The 27,776-nt window shown below is 59.5% G+C and overlaps 2 protein-coding genes across 10 annotated transcripts in view; one reads left to right on the top strand and one right to left on the bottom strand.

Moving 5' to 3' along the window:
• Positions 1-19,045, top strand: part of MMEL1 (membrane metalloendopeptidase like 1) — a 33,876-nt gene extending 14,831 nt beyond the window's left edge. The window contains exons 3-24 of one of the 7 annotated variants that reach the window (XM_072731070.1): positions 2,745-2,822; positions 3,528-3,587; positions 4,557-4,718; positions 4,971-5,051; positions 5,698-5,793; positions 6,121-6,260; positions 6,822-6,887; positions 8,248-8,382; positions 8,472-8,561; positions 11,829-11,965; positions 12,332-12,425; positions 13,729-13,857; positions 14,361-14,459; positions 14,896-14,979; positions 15,328-15,431; positions 15,682-15,740; positions 16,159-16,278; positions 17,171-17,304; positions 17,424-17,489; positions 18,052-18,147; positions 18,510-18,586; positions 18,671-19,045. In XM_072731070.1, the coding sequence (XP_072587171.1) occupies positions 2,745-2,822; positions 3,528-3,587; positions 4,557-4,718; positions 4,971-5,051; positions 5,698-5,793; positions 6,121-6,260; positions 6,822-6,887; positions 8,248-8,382; positions 8,472-8,561; positions 11,829-11,965; positions 12,332-12,425; positions 13,729-13,857; positions 14,361-14,459; positions 14,896-14,979; positions 15,328-15,431; positions 15,682-15,740; positions 16,159-16,278; positions 17,171-17,304; positions 17,424-17,489; positions 18,052-18,147; positions 18,510-18,586; positions 18,671-18,770 (2,207 nt within the window). In that variant the 3' untranslated portion in view covers positions 18,771-19,045. Of the gene's footprint in view, positions 1-2,744; positions 2,823-3,527; positions 3,588-4,556; positions 4,719-4,970; positions 5,052-5,697; positions 5,794-6,120; positions 6,261-6,821; positions 6,888-8,247; positions 8,383-8,471; positions 8,562-11,828; positions 11,966-12,331; positions 12,426-13,728; positions 13,858-14,360; positions 14,460-14,895; positions 14,980-15,327; positions 15,432-15,681; positions 15,741-16,011; positions 16,279-17,170; positions 17,305-17,423; positions 17,490-18,051; positions 18,148-18,509; positions 18,587-18,670 lie in introns of all 7 variants that reach the window. The other 6 variants (XM_072731071.1, XM_072731068.1, XM_072731067.1 and 3 more) reach the window with 6 other exon arrangements.
• A 1,045-nt stretch (positions 19,046-20,090) lies between these two features.
• On the bottom strand, positions 20,091-24,555 carry PRXL2B (peroxiredoxin like 2B). 3 transcript variants are annotated; one of them, XM_026005158.2, is made up of 7 exons: positions 24,483-24,555; positions 23,968-24,108; positions 23,293-23,344; positions 21,294-21,357; positions 21,123-21,198; positions 20,716-20,834; positions 20,091-20,271 (listed from the first exon to the last, which is right to left on the bottom strand). In XM_026005158.2, exons 1-7 carry the CDS (start codon positions 24,499-24,501, stop codon positions 20,245-20,247), a joined length of 498 nt encoding a protein of 165 aa, XP_025860943.1. In that variant the 5' UTR covers positions 24,502-24,555; the 3' UTR covers positions 20,091-20,244. The 3 variants fall into 3 exon arrangements, with proteins under 3 accessions (XP_025860943.1, XP_025860941.1, XP_025860942.1); XM_026005156.2 differs by lacking the exon at positions 24,483-24,555 and adding an exon at positions 24,277-24,416 and having other exon boundaries at positions 23,904-24,108; XM_026005157.2 differs by lacking the exon at positions 24,483-24,555 and adding an exon at positions 24,277-24,392 and having other exon boundaries at positions 20,716-20,802; positions 23,904-24,108.
• Positions 24,556-27,776: the final 3,221 nt, after the last annotated feature.

The raw sequence follows: 27,776 nt of genomic DNA, 5'->3' as shown, positions 1-27,776 counted from the left end.
GATCCCTGGTTCCTTTGTTTGGGCAACAGTGTTAGAAGCATACTCGGGTTACTAGGTGTGATCCTTGCTCCTGGGTCGTGGCTGATAGAGGACGTGTGTGCGCGCTAACCCACATGTGTACACGTTATCTGTAGCGCTTCTGTATGCAATCCTCTGTGTCTATATCAGGGCTAAACAGGAGCCTCTAATCCGTTACCACATGCATCCTTCCAGCCTGCTGCCGTGGCCCGTCTAACATCCCACCGCAGCGGTGACGAGCCCGGCCATCTGCCAGCCCCTCCGTACTCCCTCAATCCCAATAGTCATGGTCATGCATTCCAGGGGACCAAGCTACAGGACAGCACTGATGGACAGTTCCTCCGCCTTGGTCTTACACACAATTCATTGCCAAGGTTACTTAGGCTGGCCACCCTTCCTGCCTGGGAATCTGCCCTGTGCTCCTCTGTTCCTCATCCAGCTCCGCTACTCCACGCCCCTGCCAAATGCCTGGCGATCATTGTCTACTACATCTCTGCTTTTGTTCTTTCAGACTGTCGTCTAACTGGAATCATGCTGAATGCAGCTTTTTCGGATGGCTTCTGCACTCAGCAGTATATGCTTAGGATTCATCCATTCATCTTTTTGTGGCTTGATAGGTTATTTCTTTTTATTGCTCAATAATAATGCCATGGTATGGACGTAATAGCTTACTTATTCATTACTCCATTGAAGGGCATCATGGTTGCTTCTAGTTTTTTGGAATTACAAACAGAAAAAAAAACCTGCTATAAAATTCACATTTGGGTTTTTGTGTGGATATAAATTTTTGAACCAGTTGGGGAAACACAGGAGCAGAATTGCAGGATCGTATTGTAAAGACTGTGTTTAGTTCTGTAAGAACCTCCCAAACTGGCTTCCAGGGTGGCTACACCGTTTTGGGATTTGTGGATGTTTTCCTCTATTCTATTTTGTCTCTTTCCTTTGTGCTGTGGTCTGCAGCTTCTTTCTTAGGCAGGTTGGGGGTGTAGTAAAGCCTGTAAACCCAATTCTTCACTTCTGCTCTTTCTTAACGTTTTCGCTTCTCTGGTGATATTCACCACAAACTACGTCCACTTCCTGCCTTTTGTACCAGACCTTATAACTTAATCCTCATAACCACTAAATGTTTTGTTTGCTGACTGTGATGTCAGGTCACCCAAGCCCATATCTTTGGACTCTTTTGGGTTTTTCTTAATGATGTGTCATGTTTGCCTACTTCTTCTTGTGGGGGGACTTCTCTCGGCTTTCCTGCCCTGCCCATGACCTGGGGATGCCCCATGAGGAGGATCTGGTGGGTGGGTGCACTGCATGGAGCTGGATCCCTGGCACCAGCTCACGGGCTCCACCCTCACCCATTCCTCCCACTTCTAGCCCTTTTGTGGAGAACTAGCCTCCTGGAGCCTTGGTGCCCAGGGGAAGGCCACCACAGGCCCTTCTTTCTGGGGAGGGCATCTCCCTGTCCGGGATTTCACTCCATAGGTTCCTGCCTGCAGTGCTCAGGCAGGTTTCTGCAAACCCCCGTGTTCTTGGATGTGCAGCTCATTCTCCTCCCTGGGGAGGGAGCCACGGTCACCTTCAATTTCTTTATCCTGATCAGAAGCGAAAACCCCTTCTCCTTGTCATGTCCAGAGCTCTGGTGTCCTTCCTGTCCTCTGTCCCTGAGGGCATGGCCCTTCGGGGTCCAAGGTCTAGTTCTCATCCCAGGGCTCCGGATTAATGAGCTTGACAAACACCCGCAGGGCAGCCATGTCTTAGCACCCATGAACCCACATCATTTCTGGGTCCGACCAGCACTGTTCTTCTGTTTCCTCGCGGGGTTGGGGCTTTCTGAGACGGGGCCCCTGTCGGGCTCATATCAGAATCTTCAGTGCCTGGCACTGGGGCTGGCTTACTACAATAATCAACCAAAGTTGTTGGACTGATGGACGAACAAATGGTAGATGGAAAGAGCTGCGACAACAGGTAGAAGAGAAATGCCTCTGCCCACCCACTCCAGACACCATGTTTCATAGACACTACTCCCAATTGCCAGGAGCCCAGGGAGAACCCAACATTTGGGGAGCCTCCTGCACCCTCTGCAGTCTCTGACCTGCATGAGGCCCCATTCCCTCCTTCCCACCAGGTCTCCATGTGCCTGCCTGGTGGAGAAAACCAGCCACAAGCCAGGTCTGTAAGTGGCCAGACGTGGCAAGCCCTCTGCCTGGACGTGACTCTCTCCCATCCCTCCTCCTCACCCCTTCCCCACCCCCACTCCAGGCAGAATTGACAACCACCTGGAAGATCCCAATGCTGACCAAGCAATGCCCCCATCCTGTGCAGAGGAGGGATGGAGGAAAGGTGGCCCATGGGTCAGAAAGTAAAAGTGACATCCTCTCCTCTTAAATGAGCCTATTGTTCCTGCCTTGGTAGGAGGTCAGGAGCTGCCCACCTTGCATGGGTGTGGCCCATGACCCTTAGATCAAAGACAGGTCAGAAGGGAAGGACGTCCCTCTCAGGAATCCTCTGGGCTCTGGAAGATGGGGGTAGGGCAGAGAGTGGTGGGGTGGGCAAGAGAGAAGTTCTGCTGGGTGATACTGATAACCAGGCCTGGCTACAGGAGGTAGGCAGCCCCCAGAGTGCCCTGGACCCCGACACTGCAGGAAAATGTCAGGGTTGTCCCCAGCGAGCCCCAAGGTGCCCCAGGAGGGGGCTGGAGGCAGAGAGCTGAGTGCTGTGTTTCTCCCCAGGTAAGCAGCTGACACTCTTTCCTAGCCGGCTTTGCTTCTCAAAGGAAGAGAAGACCATTGTAAAACGAAAACCCCGAGGTAGCTTTGCCTTCCCTCTCAAAACAAGCCCAAGCAGTGGGCTGGAACTGGGCCCCCTGTGGGCTGGGTGATTCATGGCAGCCCAGGGTATGAAGCTAGGGAATGGAGCCCTGCCCCAGGTACCCAGAGTCCCATAGAAAGACAGCACAGTGGCAGGGATACAGCCATGAGCACCTGCTAGAAGCAGGATGTTCCCTGGGACACCTTTGGAACAAAAGCATGAGTGACCCTACACTCCAGGCTGGAGGCACTATCCCTGAGACCAGGCAGGTGCACATTTATACAACCAGCTAGTTCCAGGTAGGAGGGTTGGGGTCAGGGGCACAGTGTGCAGAGGTGAGCAGCACAGGCAGGCTGCCTGGAAGAGGTAGCAGGGGCGAGAGCTGGCTGGCAGTAGGCAGGACAGTAGAATGGCCTGCTTCAGTCTTGGGGACCCAGGGCAGCTATGGGAGTCAGTGGAGGCAGAGGGTGTAAGGAAACTCCCAGGTCACAGCAGGGTTAAGCCAGTGTGAGGCTCACCCTTACATAAGGCCCCAATCCTGGGTCTCCTGGGAGGACGTGCCTTCAGGGCCCCAGGCTGGACTTCCCACACCCCCCCCCCGGGGCTAGGGGTTGAGGCCTGGCCCTGCCTACCCCAGACGACTCCCCCGCTGCACCCAGTCCTACTCCACCTCACCACTGGCTCACACCATGTCTTGCCTACAGCCATCCAAGAGCCCAAGGAGATGGGTGAAATCTGCACCACCCCTGGCTGTGTGATAGCGGGTAAGCCCCCTTCCCCACACTTCTGCAGCCCTGCCAGGGAGGGAAGGTTCCCGGGATTCTAGCGCAGGGCCCCCCACCCTCAAAGGGAGCCACTTCAAGACGTGGCATGGGGAGTGGTGGGCAGACCCTAACCCTGCCTGCAGGTGGGGTCTCTGCAGTGGGTGAGGAAAGCTGGTGTGCCCCCCAGGCAGCCACCCTGCCCCGGTGGAGGTCCCTGTGAGGAGGAGGTTGGTAATCCGCTACAGGGTCTCCTTCCTACAGTTACAGAAAAGTCACATGAACATACGAGCATCCTCCCACGAATTTGTCATAAAATCGGAGTCCATGTGCTGCTATTTGCAGACTAAAAGAATGAAGGACCAACAGTGAAAACTAAGAAATGAGATTTTTTTTCTGCCCACATTGGGGGTGCGGACAGGCGTGGATGGGCACTCCATGCTGGTGCTTCCTGCCAGGCCGCAGCCAAGTGGGACAGAAGCGAAGGAGGGTCCCTGGCTTGGAAGGTGGGGGGGCATCCACCATGGCTGAAAGTCCTCAGTGGGAACCCTAGACCCCACTGACCCTGCACACTTGGGGTGCTGGGGCCAAAGCCATCCTCTCTAACTGCAGACAAACCCTGAGTGGAGGATAAGAACCGCCCTCCACCCCACAGTGAGTGGGCTCTGGGAGCAGGGCCACCAGCTGAGCACCTCCTGGGAGTCGGGCAGTCCTGGTCATTGCCTGCCTCCAGACTGCTGGCGTCCCAGGTTTGCAAATGTGGAAGTGAAGGGCAGGACAGTCACAGGATTCCAGGTCATGCGGCTAATGAGTCATAGCCCTAGAACTTGCACCCTTGCCTCTGACCTCCCTGAGGCTCAGAGAGGGTGATTAACACTCCCAAGGGCACACAGCTGTGATGGAACATCTAATAGTCCATCAGCTGCCCATAACCGGGTGCCCCCCTCCCTCTCCACCCGTCCCCACGAGCAGCCTCCAGGATCCTCCAGAACATGGACCCATCCAGGGAGCCCTGTGACGACTTCTACCAGTACGCATGCGGAGGCTGGCTGCGGCGCCACGTGATCCCCGAGACCAACTCCCGATACAGCATCTTTGACATCCTCCGAGACGAGCTGGAGGTCATCCTCAAAGGTGAGAGCAGCTGTGACCTTGGGGGTGGAGCTGGGATGAGGCCAAGTACCTGCCTGGCTCAGGGGTGGCCATGAGGCCAGTAGGGCCAGTGGGGCCGGGCTGCTGGGCCCGCCCTGGTCCAGTGGGCACGGTGCCCAGCCGGGGCAAAGGGACCACCTCTCGCTGAATGTTGGGGGGGCGGTGCTGGGTGCTTTGACCTGGCTCTCCCAGCAGCTGCCTCGGGCCTCCATCCAGCTTCCCCTCTGCCCGCAGGGGTGCTAGAGAATGCCACCGCCCAGGACAGGCCGGCTGTGCAGAAGGCCAAGATGCTGTACCGCTCCTGCATGAACGAGAGTGAGTGGAGGGGTGTGGGGGTGGAGAGGGCAGCTCCAGGACCCACAGCCTCTGCAGCACAGCACAAAGCAGTGGATGCCACTCAGGAATCAGGCCAGAGGGGCTGTGCTCCCACCTGACCACTGGGTGCAGCCTCCCCTGAGGACCCAGACTTACTGCTGGCTCCCTGTCTTCCTATTAACACACTGACCCCAGCCACGGGCCACAGTATCCAAGCAGGAGGAAAACAGTGAGGATCCCACCTCGCAGCCCCTGTCTCCCCCCTCCCCCCTTCACCTTATTTTCGACTGAAGTTCCAAAACTCCCTGCTGAAGTATGGAAGCATCACTGCCCTGGAGGAGCTGTTCCCATTCCATCCAGAGGGCTCTGTCAGCCCCATGCCGGAGCTCCTCTACCCTGTCCCCTGCCCACAACACCCACTGGGCACCCCAGGGAGCACTCCCAGGCCACAGGGCCCCCCAGTCTGGCCTGCTGGCCCCTTCCCACACTCTGTGACCTGCCAGCCCATCTGCTTCCACCCACCCCAGACCCTGTCACAGCTGCACCGTCTGATGGGGTCGGGCTTGCAGTGTCCCTGCAGGTCCGTGGGAAGGTGGATGCCACCCCCACTGGGCATCTGGGTGAGTGACCCCTCCTTTCCTCTCAGGCGTGATAGAGAAACGAGACTCACAGCCCCTGCTAAACATCCTGGACGTGATGGGAGGCTGGCCAGTGACCATGGATAAGTGGAACCAGAGCGTAGGTAAGGCCAGGGCCTGGTGGCTGCCTCACCTTGCAGACAGGTGGACACCCCCGAGGTTCCTTGTAGCCAAGCCCTTGGAGGCTCATGCTGGCAAGCGTGTACCAGCTGCCAGTGGGCTCCCGTGGCTGGATGTCCCACTGCTACAGAGGGTAACCCTTCCAGACCCCCCAAGTGGGGGAGAGGCTGCCAGGTGCCCCAGGTGGACTGTTCCCAGGGACCCCCAAGCATGCTTGCCACCATGAGCCAGGCGGGGGCCCCGATGCCCCTCGCATTCTGGGTTCTGGAGACTGGGATGGACTCTCAGACGAGGGCCTGGTTGCTCTCCAGCCCGAGGCACTGACTCCCCAGGCCCCAAGTGGGAGCTGGAGCAGCAGCTGGCCTTGATGAACACACAGTTCAACAGGCGTGTCCTCATTGACCTCTTCATCTGGAATGATGACCAGAATTCTAGCCGGCATATCATCTACGTACGAGGGGCACCGGGGTCCGAGTTAGGCTGGGTCCCTCGTGCCCCGCTGGGGGTGCTCGCAGGGCAGTGGAGGGCCAGCCAGGGCTGGGGTTGGGGGTTGGGGGAGCTCTAGGGGTGTTCCCAGGGCCCTGCTCCTGTGACCTGCTCACAGACACCTGCCACCCGATGAAACGGGTCAGGTCAGGGGAGCTGGCCTGTGGGCCAAGCCACTTCCTCAGGACCATCTGGCTGGGCCTTTGGCACCAGGGCAGGAAGACTGGCCTCAGAAAGCTGCCACTGGCCACGGCTAGGCCACATCTTTCTGGGAGGGCAAGGGTGCCATGAGGCTGTGCAGTAGCCCAGCACCCCCTCGGGTGAGCCCCCGCAGCCCTCCGCCTGTCACAGAGCAGGGCTGGGTGGGGGAGCCAGGGCCTACACGCAGTGGTGCGTCCCCCTTCCCAGAGGATCCCGTGTTTCCACTGGGCACAGTTTACGGGGAATGGAGAGAGCTGCTGTCCTCCTCAGCCAGGCTGTGGGGCCTCGGCTCCTTGCCCGGGGTTCACATCCTCTGTGTCTCCAGATAGACCAGCCCACCTTGGGCATGCCATCCAGAGAGTACTATTTCAACGAGGGCAGCAACCAGAAGGTGAGTCAGGCTGGCCCCCGGCCCCAATGCTTTCCTGCCTGCCCCTCAGCCCTGCCTTTCTCACTTGTCGCTTGTGGGCCCCGCCGCCCCCGCTGTGATCCTTTCCCCTGGCAACCCCTTGACCCTTGTGGCCCACAGCTAGCCTCTGAGAGCATGGACAGGGGGCTCCGAGACTGCTGACAAGCTTAGCGTGGCCTTTGACATCACGAAAGGGACTGTCCCCAGATACCCCGCGCCACATGCAGGGTCAGGCTCAGCTCTGCCTGTAGTCCCGAGGGCCATACCCTGCATCCCCGCCCTGCAGTGCAGGGCTGCCACGTAGGGTCTGCTAAGATCCAAGCACAGACCACCTGAGCCCAGAGATTGCTCCCTTAACCATACTGCTCCTGCACCAAGGGAGGAGAGAGACAAGGAGCCAAGCAGGGGCAAGCCAAGTAGGAGGAAGGGCTGTGGAGCAGTCTGTGACAGGTGGAAGCTGTGAAATGACCCACTGTGAGGAAGCAGTACAGTGGGCCTCCTGGTGGAGGCAGGCTATGAGCTAGGCTGTGAAGAATGGGTCCAGACAGGAGTCAGTGTGGCTGATGGAAGGAGTCCCGGGGGGGGTAGTGGAACTGAGAAAACCAAACCAGGCAGCGGCAGGGATGCAGCATCTGGACAGTCTCATGCCGGGCAGCAATGGACCAGACCAGGCAACTACAGGCCAGCCCAGCCCCAGGTGTCTGCCCGCCTAATGCTGGAGGAGGTGGCCCCGTGGCTCCTGCCTGCCATGAGGGAGCCCCTCCCAGGATGGGGCATGGGGAAAGCAAGTCCAGGAGGGGGGTACATCGTTGAGACCCACTTCCTGAGCCTCAGGCTGAAGCAAGCCTGACCGGGGCAGCGCACCCGACAGCCCCAGACCAGCCCTGGACCTTTACACACACCTATGTGCGCCCAGCACTTTATCCAAGACCACACAGACAGCAGAATAGGCCTCTGGTCCTGCAGGAGCCCAGGTGCACGGGGTTAAGCGCCTGGAAGCAATGGAGCGGGGAGTGCAGCTCTGAGCTGTCGGGCATGGCTTCACCTATAGCCAAACACACAGGGACGGTTGGAGGAAGCAAGCCTGCTCTGCCCAGAGCTCTGGCTCCCATGCAGGCTTGTCCAGGAGTGTGAGCGGCAGCTGAGGCCCCAGCCTGGGAGGGTACGGACAGTCTGGAGGGCCCCATCCCGGGGCTCCCTGGGCCCTGCCATCACCTGCTAGCTGAGACTGAGCATCCTGGTGGGCTGCTTCATGTCATACACCCACCCCCACCCCACAGATAGCTCCATAGGGCCAAGGTGGCCGAGGCCTCCAGACTCTGTTCTGCCTCCTTTGGTGCAGGTGCGGGAAGCCTACCTGCAGTTCATGATGTCGGTGGCCATGATGCTGCGGGCAGACATGAACCTCCCAGAGAACAGCTACCTGGTGCGGGAGGACATGGTGCAGGTGCTGGAGCTGGAGACGCAGCTGGCAAACGTGAGGCCATGGCCCAAGTGTGGGGGCAGGGACCCTGGGCCCCGGCTGCCCCTTACCCAGTATGACCACCTGCCCTCTCCCCTGTGCAGGCCACGGCCCCCCAGGAGGAGAGGCACGATGTCACTGCCCTATATCATAGGATGGGCCTGAAGGAACTCCAGAGCAAGTTTAGCCTGAAGGTAAGTCCTCACCCCCCACATGGCCCTGCCTCTGTCAAGCCTCAGGGGTATACCCAGGCGTGCACCTGCACAAGCATACAAGCACACACTCACACTGGGGCAGCAGCTGCCAGCTGGACCCCATCTGTGAGATGGCTGCAGCAATGACCCCACTGTTCTGAGCAGGAAACTATCCAGGAGGGGTTGCTGATTACCCAGAGCCAGAGAGATCCCCCCAGGGCACTCTGTCCCCAAGTGTGCCCCCCGGATCTGCCCACCCCAGACTCAAGGCTACTCCACACCACCAGACCCTCAGGCCCTCCCTCCCTGCTGGCCAGGACTTATGCTCAGGGTCTGGGGGCAGAAGAGGGGTAGCCTGGACCAAAGAGAGGACCCTCCTAGCATCAAAGAATGGAGGGTGAGCACCCTCTACCCCCAAACTCAGCGAGCTGACTTCTCAAGTATCTGACTCCTCCAAGAGCCTCCCTGCATGAGGGGCAGAAATGCGGTCTAGCCACCACCAGCCTTACAACCAAGGTCCAAATCAAAAGGCAGAGCAGGTAGGCAAGGACAGAGCCAAAGTCAGAAGGTGAAGGGGAGGGGTAGGGATAGAAGCTAAAGCTCCTAACTCCTGACCAGAAAATGCAAGTGTCCAGAGCCATAGAACAAAACAGGAAAACTCAGGGAGACTCTTGCCCAGGGTGCACAGCACTCAGTATTCCAGGAGGCTCTATGGTCCCTGGATCCTGCCCTCTTTCTTGGCACTGGCTCCCAGTGGTGGCACACTGTGGCCCCCACCTCGACACAGCCCAACAACTGACCCATCCTGCAGCAGGCATGTTAGGGGCCAGGTCCTGCCCTGGCACTGGCTGCATCTGTGACCCAAGCAGCCACCTCCCACCTTGCGTCTGTGCTGCCATACAGGCCAGGAGTGAGAAAGAGCAGGACCTGCGAAATGCGTCAGAAAGCTGGGAGAGGGCAGGACCATGGCAGCCAGGAGTGGCCCACCGCGAAGCTGAGGTGCAGGAGAAGTCTTGGAGGAAGGGCCGTCTGGGGCAAGCAGCCCAAACAGAGGGGCAGCAGAGGCCAAGGTCCTGAGGCAGGAGCTGCAAGGCAGCTGGAGGGCAGATGAGGCCCAGGAGGTGAAGGGGGGCGGGGCCGAACTCCAGGGCACTGGCCTTGATGCTGCGGGGAGGGGCTTGGGGCATAGACTTGACTCACACTGAGGTCCAGGCTGGAGCATGGCCCAGGCAGGAAATGGTGGCAGGTGAGGACAAGTGTTAGCAGACATCGAGAGAGGGGTAGCCTCTGGATCTATTTGGAAGGTAGAGCCAGCAGGATCTGTAGATGTGTTAAACATGTAAAGTGAAGAAAGAGAACTCCGATGGCCTGCGGGTGCCAAACCACAGAGATGGTGCAGGAGCAGCCTCGGGAATGGCCCGGAAGCCAGGCTTTGGGGCGTCTGGTGCATAATGCTTTTACAGTGCTTAGACTTGCCTCCGCGTGAGCATGTGCACACAGCCCGTACTCAGATCAGCACCTGAGCCACAATGGACACCCCTCCTCGTGGCTCTCCCCCTGCCCTCCCCTGAAGCAGCCACCACCCTGATTTCTCCCACCACAAGACACAACATCAGAACCAGACAGTTTGCTCACTTGCACAAGGCTTCTCTTGTTCTATGTTTTGTAGGTGAGACTACATCTCACCGTCATTATACCCCATCTCGCTGGGCATCGTGCAAGCTTTCACTCCTGACTGCTGTATAATCCACTCTGAGAACATGCAACAGTTATGCCCCTGCCGTACTCTTGTTAGGCCTCTGGGTCAGATCCAGATTCCACGTCTGGAATCTTCTGAATAATGTGGCTATGCTCATTCTTGTGCATGTCTTTTGAGGTGCACTGCTGTTGGGTATCCACCTAGGAATGAGATGGCCAGGTCACAGAACACACCTACGTTCAACTTTAACAGATAACACCAAACCTTTTCCTCTGAATCATTGTAGAGTTGCTGTCCCCAACAGCAATGTATGAAACGTCCCCTTAAGATGTTTTATATATCTTCCACTAGATTTATTCTTAGCCGTTTGGTTTTTTTTTTTATACTGTTATGAAGGGCCCCATTTCATAGTGTATCTTCATATTCTTTGTTGCTAGCATAGATTCTGACCTCATATACAGCTATTTTACTCAGTGCACATATTAGTTCTGATAGGTTATCTATAGGTCCTTTCAGATTTTATGCACATGAAATCATGTCCTTTGTGAGCAATGGGTTTTATTTCTTCTCTTTCCAACCCTTACTGATTTTATTTCACTTACTTGTCCTACTGAACTGGCAGGGACACTCAACACAGTGCTAACATCAGAATAGTAGACAACTTGTTTCTATAAGCAATATATAAGCAATATATATATTGCAATATATAATATATAATTAATATATATATAATAATATATAAGCAATATAGTGAAATATAAAACATAAAACAAGTGAAATATAAAACATTTCACCTTCTTTATGTTTTCTGTGGACATGTTTGTTTCTGTTGTTGCTGCTGTTGTATGCAAATTCCCTTCATCAGATTATTGAATTTACCTTCTATTTTCTAGTTTGCTAAGCGTTTTTATCATGAACAGATGGCAAAATTTATTTAATGTCTTTCTTTCTGCATCCATTAAAATTAGGATGTGATTTTCCTGCTTTATCCAGTTATCATGGTGAATTAATTATAGGACTCAATTTTCAAATGTTACATCAAACTTGAATTCCTTGAATAAATCTAAGTTGGCTGTGATGTACCTTCTTCCTTGTAATATCCTTATTTGGGTATTAAAGTTATTCTTGCCTCATAAATCCAATTGAGAAGAGTTTTCTCTTTTCTCTGGGAAATTTGAGTAGGTTGGCAGTATGTCTTCCTTAAATGTCAGCATCCACTGGAATAACCAGATGGGTCTGGAAATTTCTACGTGGGAATAATTCAAATTAAAGATAATTTTAAATATAAATATATTATCTATAAGACTGTATTTGCTCTTCTTTGGTCATTCTTCTAAGTTGCATTTTTTTTTCAAGAATTTTTCCACCACACTGAAGTCTTTAAATACATTGGCATAATATTTGTCATCTGTAGGCTAATGTCACTCACCCTTTCCCTGATTCTGATCATCTGTGTCTTCTCTCTTACTCTCTGGATATTCTTTGGTGGGAGCTGAGTTTCTTAGATACCTAGGAGCTATGCCTACCTCTCTGTCTCTCCCTCTTTCTCCCCACACCCTCCTTCCCAGGGGTTTAACTGGACCCTCTTCATACAATCTGTGCTGTCCTCTGTCAAAATCAAACTGTTGCCAGATGAAGAAGTGGTGGTCTATGGCATCCCCTACCTTCAGAACCTTGAAGAAATCATCGATGTCTACTCAGCCAGGTGAGGCCCAGGGAGGGTCCCCAGAGGCTTCAGCATCCCTGCCACACCCATCCCCACCCCTGCAACTCTCCTCACTGGAAAAGACCCCAAGGAGCATTTACTCTGGGATGAAGGGCATGAGCAGGTAAATGTTAGTGGCCAACAGAGCCTTAGTGAGATATGTGAACCCTCCTTGAGGTGTCCAGCATCCAGGAACAGAGAGGCTGTATCTGGGGGTTGTCCTAGAGGCTTTCTCCACCACCTTGCTTGCAGTGAGCTCCCTGCTTGGCATAGAACTTGTCGACCAAGGACCCATAAGCCAAATCACCTCTCTGGGTACATACCACTCACCTGTCCTATACCCCAACCTCTGCCTCCTGCCCACAGGACCATGCAGAACTACCTGGTCTGGCGCCTGGTGCTGGACCGCATTAGTAGCCTGAGCCAGCGATTCAAGGATGCACGGGCAAACTACCGCAAGGTGAGTGAGACCGCACAGAGGCTGCTCCTGTCCTGCCCTGTCATTTGTTTACCTAGGACTTTGGCACTGAGCACTTACTATGAGCCAAAGACCAAGGTTCACACTGGGGTCAGAGCCATGAAAGAGACTAACAAGGTACCTGCCCTCTTGGGGCAGTTGGCAAACTGGAGATCTGCTCTTTCAAAAGCAACAAGTATGACGTAAGAGGAAGGGACAGGACAGGGAGAGCCTCTCTCTGCGAAGGTGGCATTAGAGACCTTGAGGCAAGAATGGCCAAGACACAAAGAGGCTGGGGGCAGATTCCCAAGGCAAGGCCACCCCAGAGCCACATAAGGGGAGGAAAGAGCTGATCTCAGGGAGAGAGATGGGGGCCAGAAATCACGGGACTTAGCAGAGCACATATTCCACGTGCCGTGAAAGCCACTGGGGTGTTAAGAGCAGGAGCCACAGTCTGGTGTCCTGCTTGTGTGTTCACTCTGGTTGCTTTGGGGGTAGGGTCAATCAGGGCAGAGGCAGGGGACCCCCTGGGAAGCCATGTGATATGGAGGGTGGTTCTGGGACAATGATCAGTGGGACGTGGAATCAGGGTGGAGACAAGTGCCATCATCCAGATGGGGTGACCAGTTGGACCAGGGCATTGGCAACAGAAGGAGATGCCTACAGCAGAGAGTTGAGGGACAAATATAGGGGATGAGGGGTGAGGGAGTCAGGGAGACTTTGTGCTTCTTCACTAGAGAAATGGGATAGGCAGGAGTCCTCCACCACATCAGGAAAATGTGGCAGAGCAGCTTGGGGCCAGTCAGAACCCCCACTTTGGGATGTTGGGTTGGAGACACTACTAACCAAGCATCTCCACCTTGGTGATGGGAAAATTGGGGCCCAGAGAACTGGTGGCTGCAGCTAAGCTGGACATGGCCCCCAGGGCCTCCAGAGTCAACTCCAGCCTGTGCTATGGGATGGGGCTGGAGTCCTGAAGGTCAGAATCCAGCTGGACAGTCATGCCAGGGTGGCAAGAACAGGGGGCAAGGAGGCACTTGTCACTGAAAAGGGCCCTACCATTGCCCTGGGGTAAAGGCCCAACCCGGAGCCTGTGTTGGGAGTCCTCCCCGCAACCATCCCACCTGTACTCTCGGTCCTGCCCACATCCATGGCTGGCATTCAGAGGGCAGTCTGAGGTAATCTGTGCACCACCACCACCACCATCCCCACTGGCTCCTGGGCACCCTGAGGCTGAGGACAGGGAAGCAGATGTTGGGAAATGCAGCAATGAGTGAATGAATGAATGGCTGACCGGCTGCCACAGGCGCTGTACGGCACAACCGTGGAAGAGGTGCGCTGGCGAGAGTGTGTTAGCTACGTCAACAGCAACATGGAGAGCGCTGTGGGCTCCCTCTACGTCAGGGAGGCCTTCCCTGGAGACAGCAAGGACGCGGTGGGTGCTCGGCACTGGGACTGCTCCGCACCCCTGCCCATGGTCCATGGCCCAGGGCCAGGTGCATCCTCCCCGCAGGGACGCTGGCCTACAGTGGCGGGACGCGGTGGGGGGGGGTTACTGCATGCATCCCCACACCCCACATGGTGACTCCCAGCTCCCCATGTAGGAACCCCCAGGGCCCCCCAGCAGCATGTGTGTGCTCAGCGGTTCTGGGGAGCACACATTTGCCCGGTGCCCCATCACATGGGGAGGCCAGAGGCCCCACCTCCAACCCTACAGGCCTGTCTGGGAAAAGGGACAGGTCACATAGGCTATGAGTCTAGGGGTGGTCAGGATCTAGGCCCACCCAGGAGGAAGCCCAGCAGGCAGGACCCCTGTATCAGTGGGGATCATTCCTCATCCCCAACCCCAACACCACAGCAGGGACGGGGCTTTGGACCAGACCCCTGCAGCGACCCCGGAGCTGGTCATGCAGGACAGGGGCCATGCACTCCCCCCAGGTCAGAGAGCTCATCGACAAGGTACGGGCAGTATTCGTGGAGACCCTGGATGAGCTGGGCTGGATGGACGAGGAGTCCAAGAAGAAGGCCCAGGAGAAGGTGGGCGGGTGGCCGGAGCCCTGAGGTCAGGGCTTCCTGCTGGGAGAAGGCAGCCCCAGCATGGGGGCACAGAGATGAAGACGCCGAGGCTGGGTGTAGCTTGCTCAGAAAGGGGCTGTGGGCAGAAGCGGGACCAGAAGCCAAGTCTGGGAGACCCCCAGCACCCCTGGGAAGGGGTGGGGGGTGGCCATAGCCTCAGAGCAATAGCCCTCTGGCCCAGCATAACAAATGGAAGCTGAGCCGCTCTGCCCAGCCCTTGCCCCATCAGGCGCACGTTCGGCCTCGGGCTGAGCTGGTCCACATCTGTCCCCCTCACCCCAACCTGCAAGGAGGGGCCAAATCCCTGAGCGCCTTACCCACATGGCAGTGAAGTGAGGGGCAGAGCCAGGACTGCCGTGGTGGGGCAGGCACAGACTGGCCCCCATGTCCTCCCTAGGCCATGAACATCCGCGAGCAGATTGGGTACCCAGACTACATTCTGGAGGAAAGAAACAAGCACCTGGACGAGGAGTACTCCAATGTGTGCCCCATCCCCAGCCAGGGGCCCTCAAAAGCCTCACCTATTCCCTTACCCCAGCCTGCCCTGCCCCTGAGCCAGCCCTGGGAACCATCAGCCTGCAATTCTGGGGCACGTGGCACTGTCACTGATACAGCCACCTTGCAGCAGAGGGCGGCGGCTCCTGAGTTGCCTGTTACCGAGGGGAAGCTACTGTTGGGAGGGAGGGAGTTACAAAAATGCCCAGAGCCAGCATTGACACCCCCACCCCCCATCTTCACCCAGAGCCCCTGGCCTTGTGCAAGACAGCCTGGTCAGTCCCAAGGCCCTGCCCTGCCTGCACCCCCGGCAGTGACCACCCCTCTCTCATAGCTGAACTTCTCGGAGGACCAGTACTTTGAAAACGGTCTCCAGAACCTCAAGGCTGGCGCCCAGCGGAGCCTCAAGAAGCTGCGGGAGAAAGTAGACCAGAACCTGTGAGTGGGGACGGCAGGTGGGAGCCAGTGGGCTGGGCACCGGGCCGGACTCAGAGCCCCGCCGTGCCTTCCACTTTCGGGCTCAGGGTCAGGGGACTGCCCAGACCTTGCCCCGGCCGTGGGCAGCACAGGTCTCATGGCATGGCCACTGGGACAGGGGCCCCAAGCAGGGGAGCCGCGTTCAGCCAGCAGGGGGCCAGGACGGAGGACTCCCAGGCACGGGCTTGGGTGACCTGCCCGTTCATCACAGCTGGATCATTGGGGCGGCCGTGGTTAATGCATTCTACTCCCCGAACCGAAACCAAATAGGTACGTTCACCCTCTCTGTGACTGACCCCAGCCCCCAGCAGCCCCCACCCCTTCCTCCTGGGGGCCTCTACCGTCACCCCACCTGTGGGGCCAGTCCTCTGCTCTGGGAGCTGTGGGGCCACAGAGCCCTGTCCCAGAGGCAGCAGAGGATGGTGGGAAGAGCTTGGATCTGCTGGGCCTGGCCTTGCGCATCTCAGCTGGAAGGGGGTGGGGGAGGTGGGGGGGAGTCAGAGCCCTGCCATCCCCACAGTGCCCCATGTCCCCTGAACAGTGTTCCCCGCTGGGATCCTACAGCCTCCTTTCTTCAGCAAACATCAGCCTCAGGCCTTGAACTTGAGGGGGTGTTGGTCAGAGCCCTGCCTCCCTGGACACTCACTCACAGCCCATCCCCACCATGTCCCATGTCCCCCCCGAGCAGTGTTCCCTGCTGGGATCCTACAGCCTCCATTCTTCAGCAAACATCAGCCTCAGGCCTTGAACTTCGGGGGCATTGGGATGGTGATTGGGCATGAGATCACCCACGGCTTTGACGACAACGGTAGGGAAGCCCTGTGAAGGGTCAGCATGAGGCTGGCAGGTCACATGCCCACATTCCCCTCTCCACTGAGTGCTGGTCCCAACAGGGGACAGAGGGACAGGGGCTATGGGGCTGTCCATCCAACCCCTTCATGATGCAGGTAGGGATATGGAGGCCCAGGCATGGGAAGGATTTGCCAGGTGCCCAGGGAACCTATGGTGGCAGAGCAGCTCTGAAGGGCTGGCGTGGCCCCAGACAGGCCTCTTGCTCTAGGTAGAGCCATGGAAGAGAGGACGCAAGGGCTCGAGTGAGCCATTTGCTGGCCACTCTCCTTCCTGAGCCTGTGACATGGACACAGCGACGCTATATCCTGTGTACCTCTGAAGCTCCAGGACCTGGCCTGGAGCCTGACCTGGTGTCATTCTGGGGCAGCCAGCACATCTCCTCCAGTCCAGAGATGTGCTGACCTGACATTCCCACCTCCACCTATGGGATGGGGACCCCTGCCCGGTCCTAGTGGCCTATGACCATGCCCAGGGCTCCAGCTGCAACCCAGGGAGGCTGCTTTCCTACAGGGCTTGACCACTGGGACCTTCTGAGGGCAGCCTCGTGTGCCCCCCTTACCTGGGGTTCAGAGGGTCTGGACATCACCCCAAGGGTCATTACACCACCGTACCTTGGGGGTTCTGAGCCTGGAAACCCTGGACCCTCCCCTCGGGGGTGCTGCTAGACCACCCAAGCCCCCCTCCCAGCAGCCCTCCGACATCGTGCCAGCCCATCAAGCGGCGACACCCTTCAGGGCCCACACTCCCTGCTCCCACAAGAGCTCTAGATACTGGCTTCTGGGGGGACCGCGGGAGGCTGGCTGTGGCAGGCGGGAGGCCGAGTGGGCAGCCCACCTGTGCCTGCCCAGGCCGTAACTTTGACAAGGATGGGAACATGCTGGATTGGTGGAGCAATTTCTCGGCCCAGCACTTCCGGGAGCAGTCGGAGTGCATGGTCCACCAGTACGGGAACTACTCCTGGGACCTGGCAGACAACCAAAACGTGAGTGCCCCTGCCGCCTCCGGGGACCCGCTCCCCCAGCCCTGGCCTTCCCCAACTCCTGGACGCGGTCGGGGGTGGGGAGCCCCGGGCTGCCCAGCCATCCCGGGTCCTGTGTGCAGGTGAACGGGTTCAGCACACTCGGGGAAAACATCGCCGACAACGGAGGGGTGCGGCAGGCATACAAGGTGGGTCCAGGCAGGGGCCCCCAGGACAGGCACTGCAGCGAGGCATACCCTGGAACCCTTCTCCGTGTGTCCCAGGGGCAGCAGGGCCCTGGGGGAGCCGGTGTGGCTGCAGGTGGGTGCACACTGCCATCCTGCCCACACTTAATCCTGACCTTAGCTGAGCCTCCCACCTCTGGGGGAGCCATTGTCCATCTCCAAGGGAGACAGTGACATTCGCAATGTACCCAACGGCCTCAGTGGTGCCCCGACACCCGTAGCCTCAGGCCCCAGCCCCAGGAGCTCCTTGCAGCCGGGCGCTGTGCAGCAGTCTGTCTGAGCAGGGAGCCCCAACCCAGCCCAGCCAGCGGGGCACTGAGATGACCACTGGGCGGATTCAGGTAGGGGGGGGCCAGCCCTGCAATGCTCAAAGGGCCTGAGGCCACAGAGGCAGGACCTCTACCAGGAGTAGGCCGGGAGCCAGACTTCCACTCTCCCGGTCCTGAGGACCCTGGAGTCCCCATGGGCTGGCGTGGCCTTGGGAGCGAGGCCAGGCCTGTGCCCAGCACCTGTTTGGCACCTACAGGCTTACCTCAAGTGGATGGCAGAAGGCGGCAAGGACCAGCAGCTGCCAGGGCTGGGACTGACCTACAACCAGCTGTTCTTTATCAACTATGCCCAGGTAGGAGTCAGAGGCCCCACCCCACCTGCCTCTACTCACGTCCCTGGAGCCTCCAGTGTGCAAACCAGAACTTACTGGCCTGGAAAGCTTCCCAGAGAGAAAGGATGCCAGGGGGTGGGAACGGAGTCAGGGGAGGGTTCAGCTGGAGCTGGAGCTTGCCTCCCCTGCCCGAGAAGGGGAAGCCTGGGACAGACCTGACTCCCTTGTGCCTAGAAAGAAATGAGACCACACGCCCGTCCCTGCCACCCCAGGGCCACCCCACCCCTACCTGGGTCCCCTCAGGGCCCCCCTTATTCCTCTGTCCCATTCCCCAGGCTTGCCCCTCCCCCAGTCCTGCAGCCATGCCCCTCTTGTGCCCACAGGTGTGGTGTGGGTCCTACCGGCCTGAGTTTGCCATACAGTCCATCAAGACCGACGTCCATAGCCCCCTGAAGTACAGGCAAGTGGCCCCTGCCTCCCCGTGGGCAAGCCCCTACCCCACCCCATGCCCAGCAAGCTGACTCAGGGTCCCGGTTGCCCGCAGGGTGCTGGGCTCGCTGCAGAACCTGGCGGCCTTCTCGGAGGCCTTCCACTGTGCCCAGGGCAGCCCGATGCACCCGCAGCAGCGATGCCGTGTCTGGTAGCCACGGGCAAGCCACTCTGCCATGGTCCACGCGCACCGGCTGCAGGGAGGCCAGGTGTCCCTTCTGTGTGCAGCTGGAGCAGCGGGCCAGGCCAGCACGCATCCCACCCCGCACCGCCTGGAGTGCAGCCGCGGCACCCCGGTTGAGCGGGGCCACCTGGTGCCCTCGGCGCCCCAGCCCTGTAGACGTGTTTAACTGTCTGCACCCACTCTCCAAAGTGTCCTTGTCAGCTGTCCACAAGCTTCAGACTTGAGCTAAATAAACGCTTCAAAGAAGTCAGTGGCCTTGTCTGTTTAGGAGGGGCCCCAGGGGCAGGGGGTGGCCGTGCCCAGGGCAGTCAGCGCTGGCTCTGCCCACTGGCTGCTGGTGTCCTTGGGCAAAACAGCAGCCAGGTGGGGAAACAGCAGGGCACTCTGTAGAGGGAGGTCCACTCTTGATGCGTGACTCCAGGGTCTCAGTGCTGGGGGCACTGCAGTGACCAGGATGCCCCCAGATACTGGTCCTCTGGGACCACCCATTCAGGTGAGAGGAGGGGCCACTGACTCAGGAGCTGGCTGAGGTGGTGAGGTGGGCCAAGGGGACTAGGGAGCCATAGCTCAGAATTTAGACTTTGGGTTTTATGTAACTGGGGCCAATGGAGGAGTTAAACTGCAAAGGGACATTGTCACCTGCCCTGAGTTTTTAAATGACCCCTGAGGGAAGGACTGAATGTAGGGAGGAAGCTTGGGGGCCAGCTAGGAGGCCACTGTGGTCACCCAGGCCCAGATGGGAGAGGGGGGAGACAGGGGAGGTGCTGCAACAGTCATCTGAACCCACCCAGACTGGGGAGCCCCTGATGAGGGGCGGGACAGGTTCCACTCTGGACACATTAGGTTCCACATTCTTGCTGCACCCCCAAGGAACGGTACTAGGGCAGCTGGATGAACCAGCTGGGCCAAGACTCCTGGGGCCAGCCACCACCACCAGCAGAGTACAAATGACAAATGTCCTCTGTGGAGGTCCTTCCTCTCCCCGAGTCCCACTGTCCACCTTGCTCCAGCAGCTTTGATGGAGACCATCTCCTCCCTGGAAGCCCAGTGGACAGGAGCACTGAGCCTGACCCTTCCATGCTGGGCTATCGCCTGGGGAGTTCCCAATCCCACCCTCGGACCCCTGACTCTCCTGTGCCACAGGCCTGAGGTCACCAGGGAGGCGGCAGGCACATTTCCAGCACTCCCCTACCCCCTCCCAGGGCAGCCTGCAGACCCCTAACTGCCCAGCTGGTCAGGGGGAAAACAACAGTAACAGAGACGGGGTGGCCGAAGACACAGAACTCAGAGCCAATGAAGAAACATAGTTTAATGCTCAGTGCCACCCCGGGACTCAGCAGAGCTTCATGCTCCAGTCCAGAGATTCTGGAGAGATTCTTCACAGCCAACTCCCAGCAGGCCTGGGGCAGCAGATGCCTTCCAGATCCTCAGACACCTCAGGGGGCTCACCTTGTGCACACCTGTCCATCACACTGTGCAGAGGCCCCATCAGGCCGGCCACACTCAAGGGCAGCTGCTCCCACCCACCAGAGGCCTGGGTCCCAAATCCTGGACACTACCCTCCATTCAGTCACAGGAGGGCAGCACCATGACCACACCAATGCTGGCTCTGGTCACCTGGTCATGCTGGCCCTCCCAAGGCTGAGAGGACAGGTGGCCCTTCTGCCCTCTGAGGAGGGCCCTGCTGTGCCAACCCAACTAGCCACCCTGCCCCGGTTCCCCACGGCTCTCAGCCCATTGTCCCTCTATACATTGGGGTGACAGTGACATCCTGGGCTGCCATGAACACAAAAATCACCTAACGCCTGCAAGGTCCAACCTGACACCTGTCCACCCCCAGCGCTCAGCCCAGGGAGGTGGGGTGTGCCCAGTGGGCAGTTCTTAGCAGGCAGTGTCCTCCCCAGGCCCAAGCTCACCTGGGGCGACTCACTGGCACAGCCTTCCGCTGAGATGCCCAGGGCCTGCAAGATGCTCTCCCGGGGGACATAGTCGCCTGGCGAGTTCTGGACAAAGTGTAGCAACACTTTGTCACCACCTACAGCAGTGGGAAGGTGGTCAGGGTACACCTGCATGCTGGGAGGAGGGGGACAGCCCTGGTGGTCTATGACTCCACCTGACTACTCAGACCAGTGACCCTACCCAGCTAAGCCAACACCAAGAACTGGGCCACCCCACAGAGAAGACTTGAAAGACCAACAAATCACATGAGGAGGAGAGGGTCAGGACACACCACCAAGTTCAGCAAGACCTCCCCACCTGCAGATGTGACCTTGGCACCCCAAGCAACCAGGCACTGGCCCCTGACGTCCCTTCCCCAGCCCACCTTTGGTAACCACCAGTAGCCCCCCACACTGCAGCAGGTCCCCAGACAGGTTCCCGTGGATGCCAACAGCTTTGGCCTAGAGGGAAGAAGGCAGGTCCAGGTCAACCCTAGAGGGAAGCCCCCCGCCCCAACCCCTGCCCCAGGTCTCACCCAGCGTTGGCCATCACCAACCTTGAGGGCCACATCGCGCACAGGCTTTCCCAGGGCAGCCGGCAAGATGCTCAAGCTGTTGTACCTGCGAAGACACAGCTGTCTTGGCCAGGCTCTGGCTTTTCTGTGAAGACATAGCCCCTTTGCCTGCTCCCAGCCTCCACAGGATGTGCAGAGCAGTCCACACAAGCAGGCTTTGCCTCCTCTCAGCAGGGACTCAGAGGCCACCAGGCAACCAAGCCAGCAACCAGCCCAGCCAGGGAATTCTTCTCCCCAGCAGAGGACTGGGGAACGTGCACTGGACCCCTGCCAGCAGGTTGAGCTTGCACTCAGCCCAGGACCTGACTTCTCTAAATGGAAAGGGAAAGAAACTGTCCATGGCCCAATGAGGAGGCTTATTGTTCTAGAGCTTGTCCTCAGCTCAGTCTCCAAAATAAACTGCCTTTGCTGTGGCCCAGCTGCCCTGCCTGGGGCCAGGAGCCCACACTGGCTGTGGGGAGAGGGCTGCAGGGCTGGCTGTGCAGAGGGCAGGAGGTGACCAGATGCAGAAGTGCAAGGCAAGGGGAGAGGGATGCAGAGGCAGGAGGCGGGACCTCAGCGGGGGTGGGGGTGGGGGTGGGGAGGCACAGTTCCTCCTGCCTCACTGAGGGAGCCCGCAGTGCTGGCTGCACAAGTTCTCCTGGCCTCTCCCCTGTCCCTCAGCACCCTCCACCCCAAGGTTCCTGTAGAGCTGGTCGCCCAGCCCAGGTTGACCTGGAGCCCCTTCCCTGTCCTGACCTTGGCACCAGTACCCTGGGGTCACTACCTAATCCCGTTGCCAGGAGACACTGAGGGGGACAGCCCGGGTGCCAAGGAAGGACACAGGCAGGGGTGAAGTTCCGGGACTGGAGTGGGGACTGCCCCCAGACCTGTGGGCCAAAGCCTCCCAGCGCTCAGAAGCGAGGTCCACCCCTGACCACTGTCCCCAGGATGACCAGCCCAGCCTCCCATGTAGGGAGAGGGCAGGTGGGACCCAGGGCCTTGGGAGCCCACACGAGGCCCCCGCAAACCCCAGGGATGCCCCCACCCTGCATGGGCACCACGGTGTGCCCTACTTGGCATCAGCAACACAAAGGACTGCTGGCCCTTTCTCATTCCACATGGTCACTGGAAACCATTTTACAGAGAAATCACTGAACAGGGGAGTCCAGCAGTGGTTGTGCGGCCACGTTGCCATAATGGACACTCCCGGGCCTGAGATGTGCCTCAGGCCCCACTGGCTCATTCATCCAGCAGCACTTCCAGGGGGCAGCTCTGTGTCACCTGCAGGTCCTGCCAGGACCCTCCAGGGGACCTTCCCTCTGCTGTGTGGCCTGGGGGCCCGCCAGGTGGGGGGGTGGGGGGCTGCTCCCCTCCCATCTCTGTCCCTCACCCTCAGGCCACGGACGTCCCCAGAGTACTTTCTGGGAGCTGGAGCCAGGCAGGGAAGGAAGGGGTGACACCCCGTGTCCACATGGGAACAGGCTGTAACCGTCCTGTCTACGGGGTGCTTGCTGTGGGCCAGCCGAGCCTCGGGGCTCCAGGGGCGGGGAAGAGAGAGGTTAGGTGGCCCATCCAGGGCCACTGGGGACAAGGCTACTCTGTGGCTGCGCTGTGCTCAAAACCCCCAGCCTGGCTCCAGTTTGGGCTCCAGTAGGCCTGGGCCCCACAGAAGATTTGGGGTGTGTGAACTGGACCCCAAGCTGGGTGAGCCAGGGATTTGGCTCAGCTGGTACCTTACTCAGGCCAGGCAGCAAGCCGATGTACCATACAGGCTCCAGATGGGGCGCTATGGCCCCTGACTGGGGCACTAGGCTCCTGGCCCCTCCACAGCCTGCTGGGGATAGGTCTTGGGCGAGAAGCCTAACCCACAGTCATAACAGACAGCACCTGGGAGAGAGCCCTGCAGAGGGATGGCTGGGCAGTGGATGCGGGCAGAGCCTGTGCCCAGGAAGAGGCAGCAGGGACAGGAGGAAGAAGCAGCAGACGCCCCCATGCTCACCGCTTGAAGCCCAGCTCCCTGTAGAACTGCTTGCTCTCATCCAGGTAAAGCTCTAGGAAGCAAAGGCCATGAGTGTGTGTCCTCAGGCCCATCCTCCCCTGGCGCCCCCTCCTGCATCCAGCCCTGTCTCCCCTTGTTTGCCACCCCACAGGACAAGGAGGAGAGAACAGAGTGTGCCCACTGTTGGAGGGGATGGAGGCCCAGAGGTAACAGGGAAAGGGAGCAGTGGGACTCCCCTGGACTCTGCCACTGGGCCCAGGGGTCTGTGAGGGCCTCTTCTGGGTACCGGGGAGAGGGGCTAGCACAGTGGGAGTGTGGGGGCAAGTTGCAACCTTGTCCCAGCTACTCCTTCAGGCCCCTGGGCAAGACCTGTGGTGCTGATCCGAGGCCAGCATCACCCCTGGGTCCTGCCACCTGCACATGGGAGCGACATCCTGGCTGGGAGAATGCACTGAGGGCAACAGGTGGAGACCCCAGGAGAGATGACTGGAGATCCAGAGAGGGAAGGGTCAGGGTGGGGCAAAGAGGGGATGGTGGATGCGCCCAGCTTGGCCCAGGGTCTCAGGGTGGCTGGCGGGTTACAGTGAGAGGAGAGGGGGGACGCCGGGCACCTCCTGCGAAGTAGCCACCGTCCAGGAACTCCTGCACGCCCAAGACCTCGGGGCCCACGCCCACCAGGCGCACGCCGTGCTGGTCCAGGAGCCCCCTGAGGCTGCTGAGGTCCCGGGCGATCCAGCGACACACTGAGCAGCCGAAGCGCCGCAGGCCGGCCACCACGCACGCCTGTTCCAGCCACAGAGTCCGCAGCTCCACGGCCTGCACGGGGTGCGGAGGGGCGCCCTGGACCACCGCCCACGCCGGTCCGCGCCCGGGGCTGTGCGGCCCCCAGCGCCACCACCCTCCCGGGCACCCCCGCCACCCAACGCCAGGGTGCACGGGCAGGTGCAGGAGCCCACCCACCGCCCTGCGCTGGTCGGGCCTCACCTCGCCGGTCACCGCGTGCTTCAGGACACACGCGCCCACGCGGGCAAGGTCCACAGTGCTCATGTCCTCCTGCCTCCAGGCTCCCGCTCCCGCTCCCGGCCCTGCTCGCCGGCCCCACCCCGCCCCTGCCACCCTAGGCGGGCCTCGGTGCCGGCCCCGCCCCGGACCGCCCCTACCAGGGCGGCGACCCTGCCCGCGCCTCGCACCTGTTTTGCATAAGCACATCCGCGGATGACATCACTGCGCTGGTGCTGGAGGCACGTGTGCGCCTGCGCACAGAGCTGCCCCGCGTGGGGGCGCAGGTGCCGAGCAGACCAGCGGGTACGGTCCCGGGGCCGGGCCGGGGGTCTGGGTGCAGGGGGCGGTGGCGAGGGGTCGGGAGTCGGGGTGCAGGGGGCCCGGGGCAGAGGGCGTGGGGCTGGGGGCCGGGATGCAGGGGCCGGGTGGGGCGCGCTTTGCGGGGCAGAGTGAAGGTTGGCGAGTGAGCGCGGGATCGCGGCTCTGGCCCTCCCCCCCGCCCCCACCCGCGGCCGCCCTACTGGCGGAGGAGCACCAGGCCTTAGCAGGGCTTAGCCTTGACCCCTGCTCTTACTTCAGCTTTAAAATCCCTACGAATGCATCCTTTTTCAAATTACATATGCGCCTTGGCCTTAATCATAAAATACTGACAATTTCTTGCGAGCGAAATAGCTTCTCTTAAGCCCCCATCTTTGGGCATCATGGACCCAAAAGAAATAAGAACATTTTGCCAGGTGCCTCCAGACGTTGTCTTGTTTATTGCTGACCACCGCCCTGTCGCACCTGCCATTACCTGGAGCTAGGATGAAGGCCTGAGAATGGGCGACTTGACTCAGGAAACAGTCATCTGAGTGGACACCCCCCACCCCCCTCAACACCACGTCTGTGCATCTGCTCTCAACCTCGCTGCCCAGGGCCCATAGACCGCTGGGGGACCTGCCCCTGCCCCCCCCACTCCGGGTTTGGAGAGAGTGCCCCCACCACCACCACCACTGACACTGCCCAGTATGTCACGGAACACCTGGTACAGGGGGAGGACGGCACCCAGAGGGGTCCTGCTCCCTTCTTACAGGTCTGGGAGGTTGAAGGTCAGTGGTGGCTGGAGCTCCAGATGGCAGCACAGGAGCCTAGTCTCACCCCTTCCTGTCACAGAGTATTCATATCCTGATCTGGAAGGCAGGAAGGAGACCAGCAGAGATGGACAGCAGCCCCGGCCTTGGGGGCTCCACCCCCAGCGCCCCGAGTCCCAGCCTCTCCCCCTGGGTGGCACCAAATGCCCATGGCACAGGCAGGGTCTCACACACAGGCCCAGTCCAGGTCAGAGTCACACCAGACAGCGGCCCCCTGCATGCCTCGTTCCCGGATGCTGCTCATTGTTTCAGGACTACAGGTACTCACGGGGACTCCTCTGTCCCAGCGGGCACGGGACAGCCTCGGCTCGCGGGCTGACAAGCATCAGGCACGTCCTCTGGCCTCTTGGAGCCAGGAGGGGCAGCAGCAGACCATCTCCAGGGTCGCCCTGGCTCAGCTAGTTCCACCCAGGGCCCCCGAGCGGACAACCTGACCGTCCTGCACACCCCCTGCCCCACTCTGCAGCAGTGACTGGGACACCCTGGAGGCCCAACCCGGAGCCAGGCTGGGGGCTTCGAGCACGGCACAGCCGCAGAGCAGCCGTGTCCCCAGTGGCCCTGGACGGGCCACCTAACCTCTCTCTTCCCCGCCCCTGGAGCCCTGAGGCTCGGCTGGCCCACAGCAAGCACCCTGGAGACGGGACGGTTACAGCCTGTTCCCATGGGGACACGGGGTGTCACCCCTTCCTTCCCTGCCTGGCTCCAGCTCCCAGAAAGTACTCTGGGGACGTCCGTGGCCTGAGGGTGAGGGACAGAGATGGGAGGGGAGCAGCCCCCCCCCCCCCGCCTGACGGGCCCCCAGGCCACACAGCAGAGGGAAGGTCCCCTGGAGGGTCCCGGCAGGACCTGCAGGTGACACAGAGCTGCCCCCTGGAAGTGCTGCTGGATGAATGAGCCAGTGGGGCCTGAGGCACATCTCAGGCCCGGGAGTGTCCATTATGGCAACGTGGCCGCACAACCACCACTGGACTCCCCCGTTCAGTGATTTCTCTGTAAAATGGTTTCCAGTGACCATGTGGAATGAGAAAGGGCCAGCAGTCCTTTGTGTTGCTGATGCCAAGTAGGGCACACCGTGGTGCCCGTGCAGGGTGGGGGCATCCCTGGGGTTTGCGGGGGCCTCGTGTGGGCTCCCAAGGCCCTGGGTCCACCTGCCCTCTCCCTACCTGGGAGGCTGGGCTGGTCATCCTGGGGACAGTGGTCAGGGGTGGACCTCACTTCTGAGCGCTGGGAGGCCTTGGCCCACAGGTCTGGTGGCAGTCCCCACTCCAATCCCGGAACTTCACCCCTGCCTGTGTCCTTCCTTGGCACCCGGGCTGTCCCCCTCAGTGTCCCCTGGCAACGGGATTAGGTAGTGACCCCAGGGTACTGGTGCCAAGGTCAGGACAGGGAAGGGGCTCCAGGTCAACCTGGGCTGGGCGACCAGCTCTACAGGAACCTTGGGGTGGAGGGTGCTGAGGGACAGGGGAGAGGCCAGGAGAACTTGTGCAGCCAGCACTGCGGGCTCCCTCAGTGAGGCAGGAGGAACTGTGCCCCCCCACCCCCACCCCCACCCCCGCTGAGGCCCCGCCTCCTGCCTCTGCATCCCTCTCCCCTTGCCTTGCACTTCTGCATCTGGTCACCTTCTGCCCTCTGCACAGCCAGCCCTGCAGCCCTCTCCCCTCTGCCACTGTGGGCTCCTGGCCCCAGGCAGGGCAGCTGGGCCACAGCAAAGGCAGTTTATTTTGGAGACTGAGCTGAGGACATGTTCTAGAACAATAAGCCTCCTCATTGGTCCACGGACACTTTCTCTTTCCCTTTCCATTTAGAGAAGTCAGGTCCTGGGCTGAGTGCAAGCTTGACCTGTTGTCAGGAGTCCTGAGACAGCGGCTGGGGAATGAGGGGTCCTGAAGGGGGACATGGAGCCTCTTCGAGGCTGGGAGCTGCCCCCCTGGAGCCAGGCCCCTAAGGCTGATGCCCTGAGCCAGGTGAGTCCCCTGAGCCTGTGTTTCCATGTGACTCAGCATTTCCTAGCATCCCCTTCTGACCCCTGGGTGTGCTCCCTGCACACTGCCCCAGGTCATAGCCACCTCCTGGCTCCTGTGGGCTCTCTCTCCCCCCACTGCCATAGCTCTTGGACTGACTCAGCCTCCTGCACCCCATCCCCTGATCTCATAGTATGGGGGCGCAGATTGACAGGAGACAATATCCACCAGCAGCTGAAGTGTTCCTCTGGGGGCCACAAGACCCTCTGGCTCTAAGCCCTGCTCACCCCCGGTCCTCTGAGCCTCAGCTTAGTCATCTGTAGGACAGGCTTGTGTGTACATACCATGGGTTGGGTGACACTGGAGGGACATGAATGCAGCATGATATGAA

Source organism: Vulpes vulpes, chromosome 12 (genome assembly GCF_048418805.1).
Source record: "Vulpes vulpes isolate BD-2025 chromosome 12, VulVul3, whole genome shotgun sequence".
In the NCBI taxonomy this organism is placed as follows: domain Eukaryota; kingdom Metazoa; phylum Chordata; class Mammalia; order Carnivora; family Canidae; genus Vulpes; species Vulpes vulpes.
The sequence above is the reverse complement of the archived record's forward strand: the minus strand, read 5'-3'. Positions and strand labels throughout refer to the sequence as shown.

Bases quoted from the DNA above. Each gene is read 5' to 3' on its own strand.
- PRXL2B (XM_026005156.2), bottom strand. From the start codon at position 24,339: ATGAGCACTGTGGACCTTGCCCGCGTGGGCGCGTGTGTCCTGAAGCAC. The intron at 24,109-24,276 runs GTGAGGCCCGAC...CACCCCGTGCAG, and splicing joins AGCACGCGGTGACCGGCGAG to GCCGTGGAGCTGCGGACTCT. The intron at 20,272-20,715 runs GTGAGCTTGGGC...GCCTCTGCACAG, and splicing joins GTGCCAGTGAGTCGCCCCAG to TGTGATGGACAGGTGTGCAC.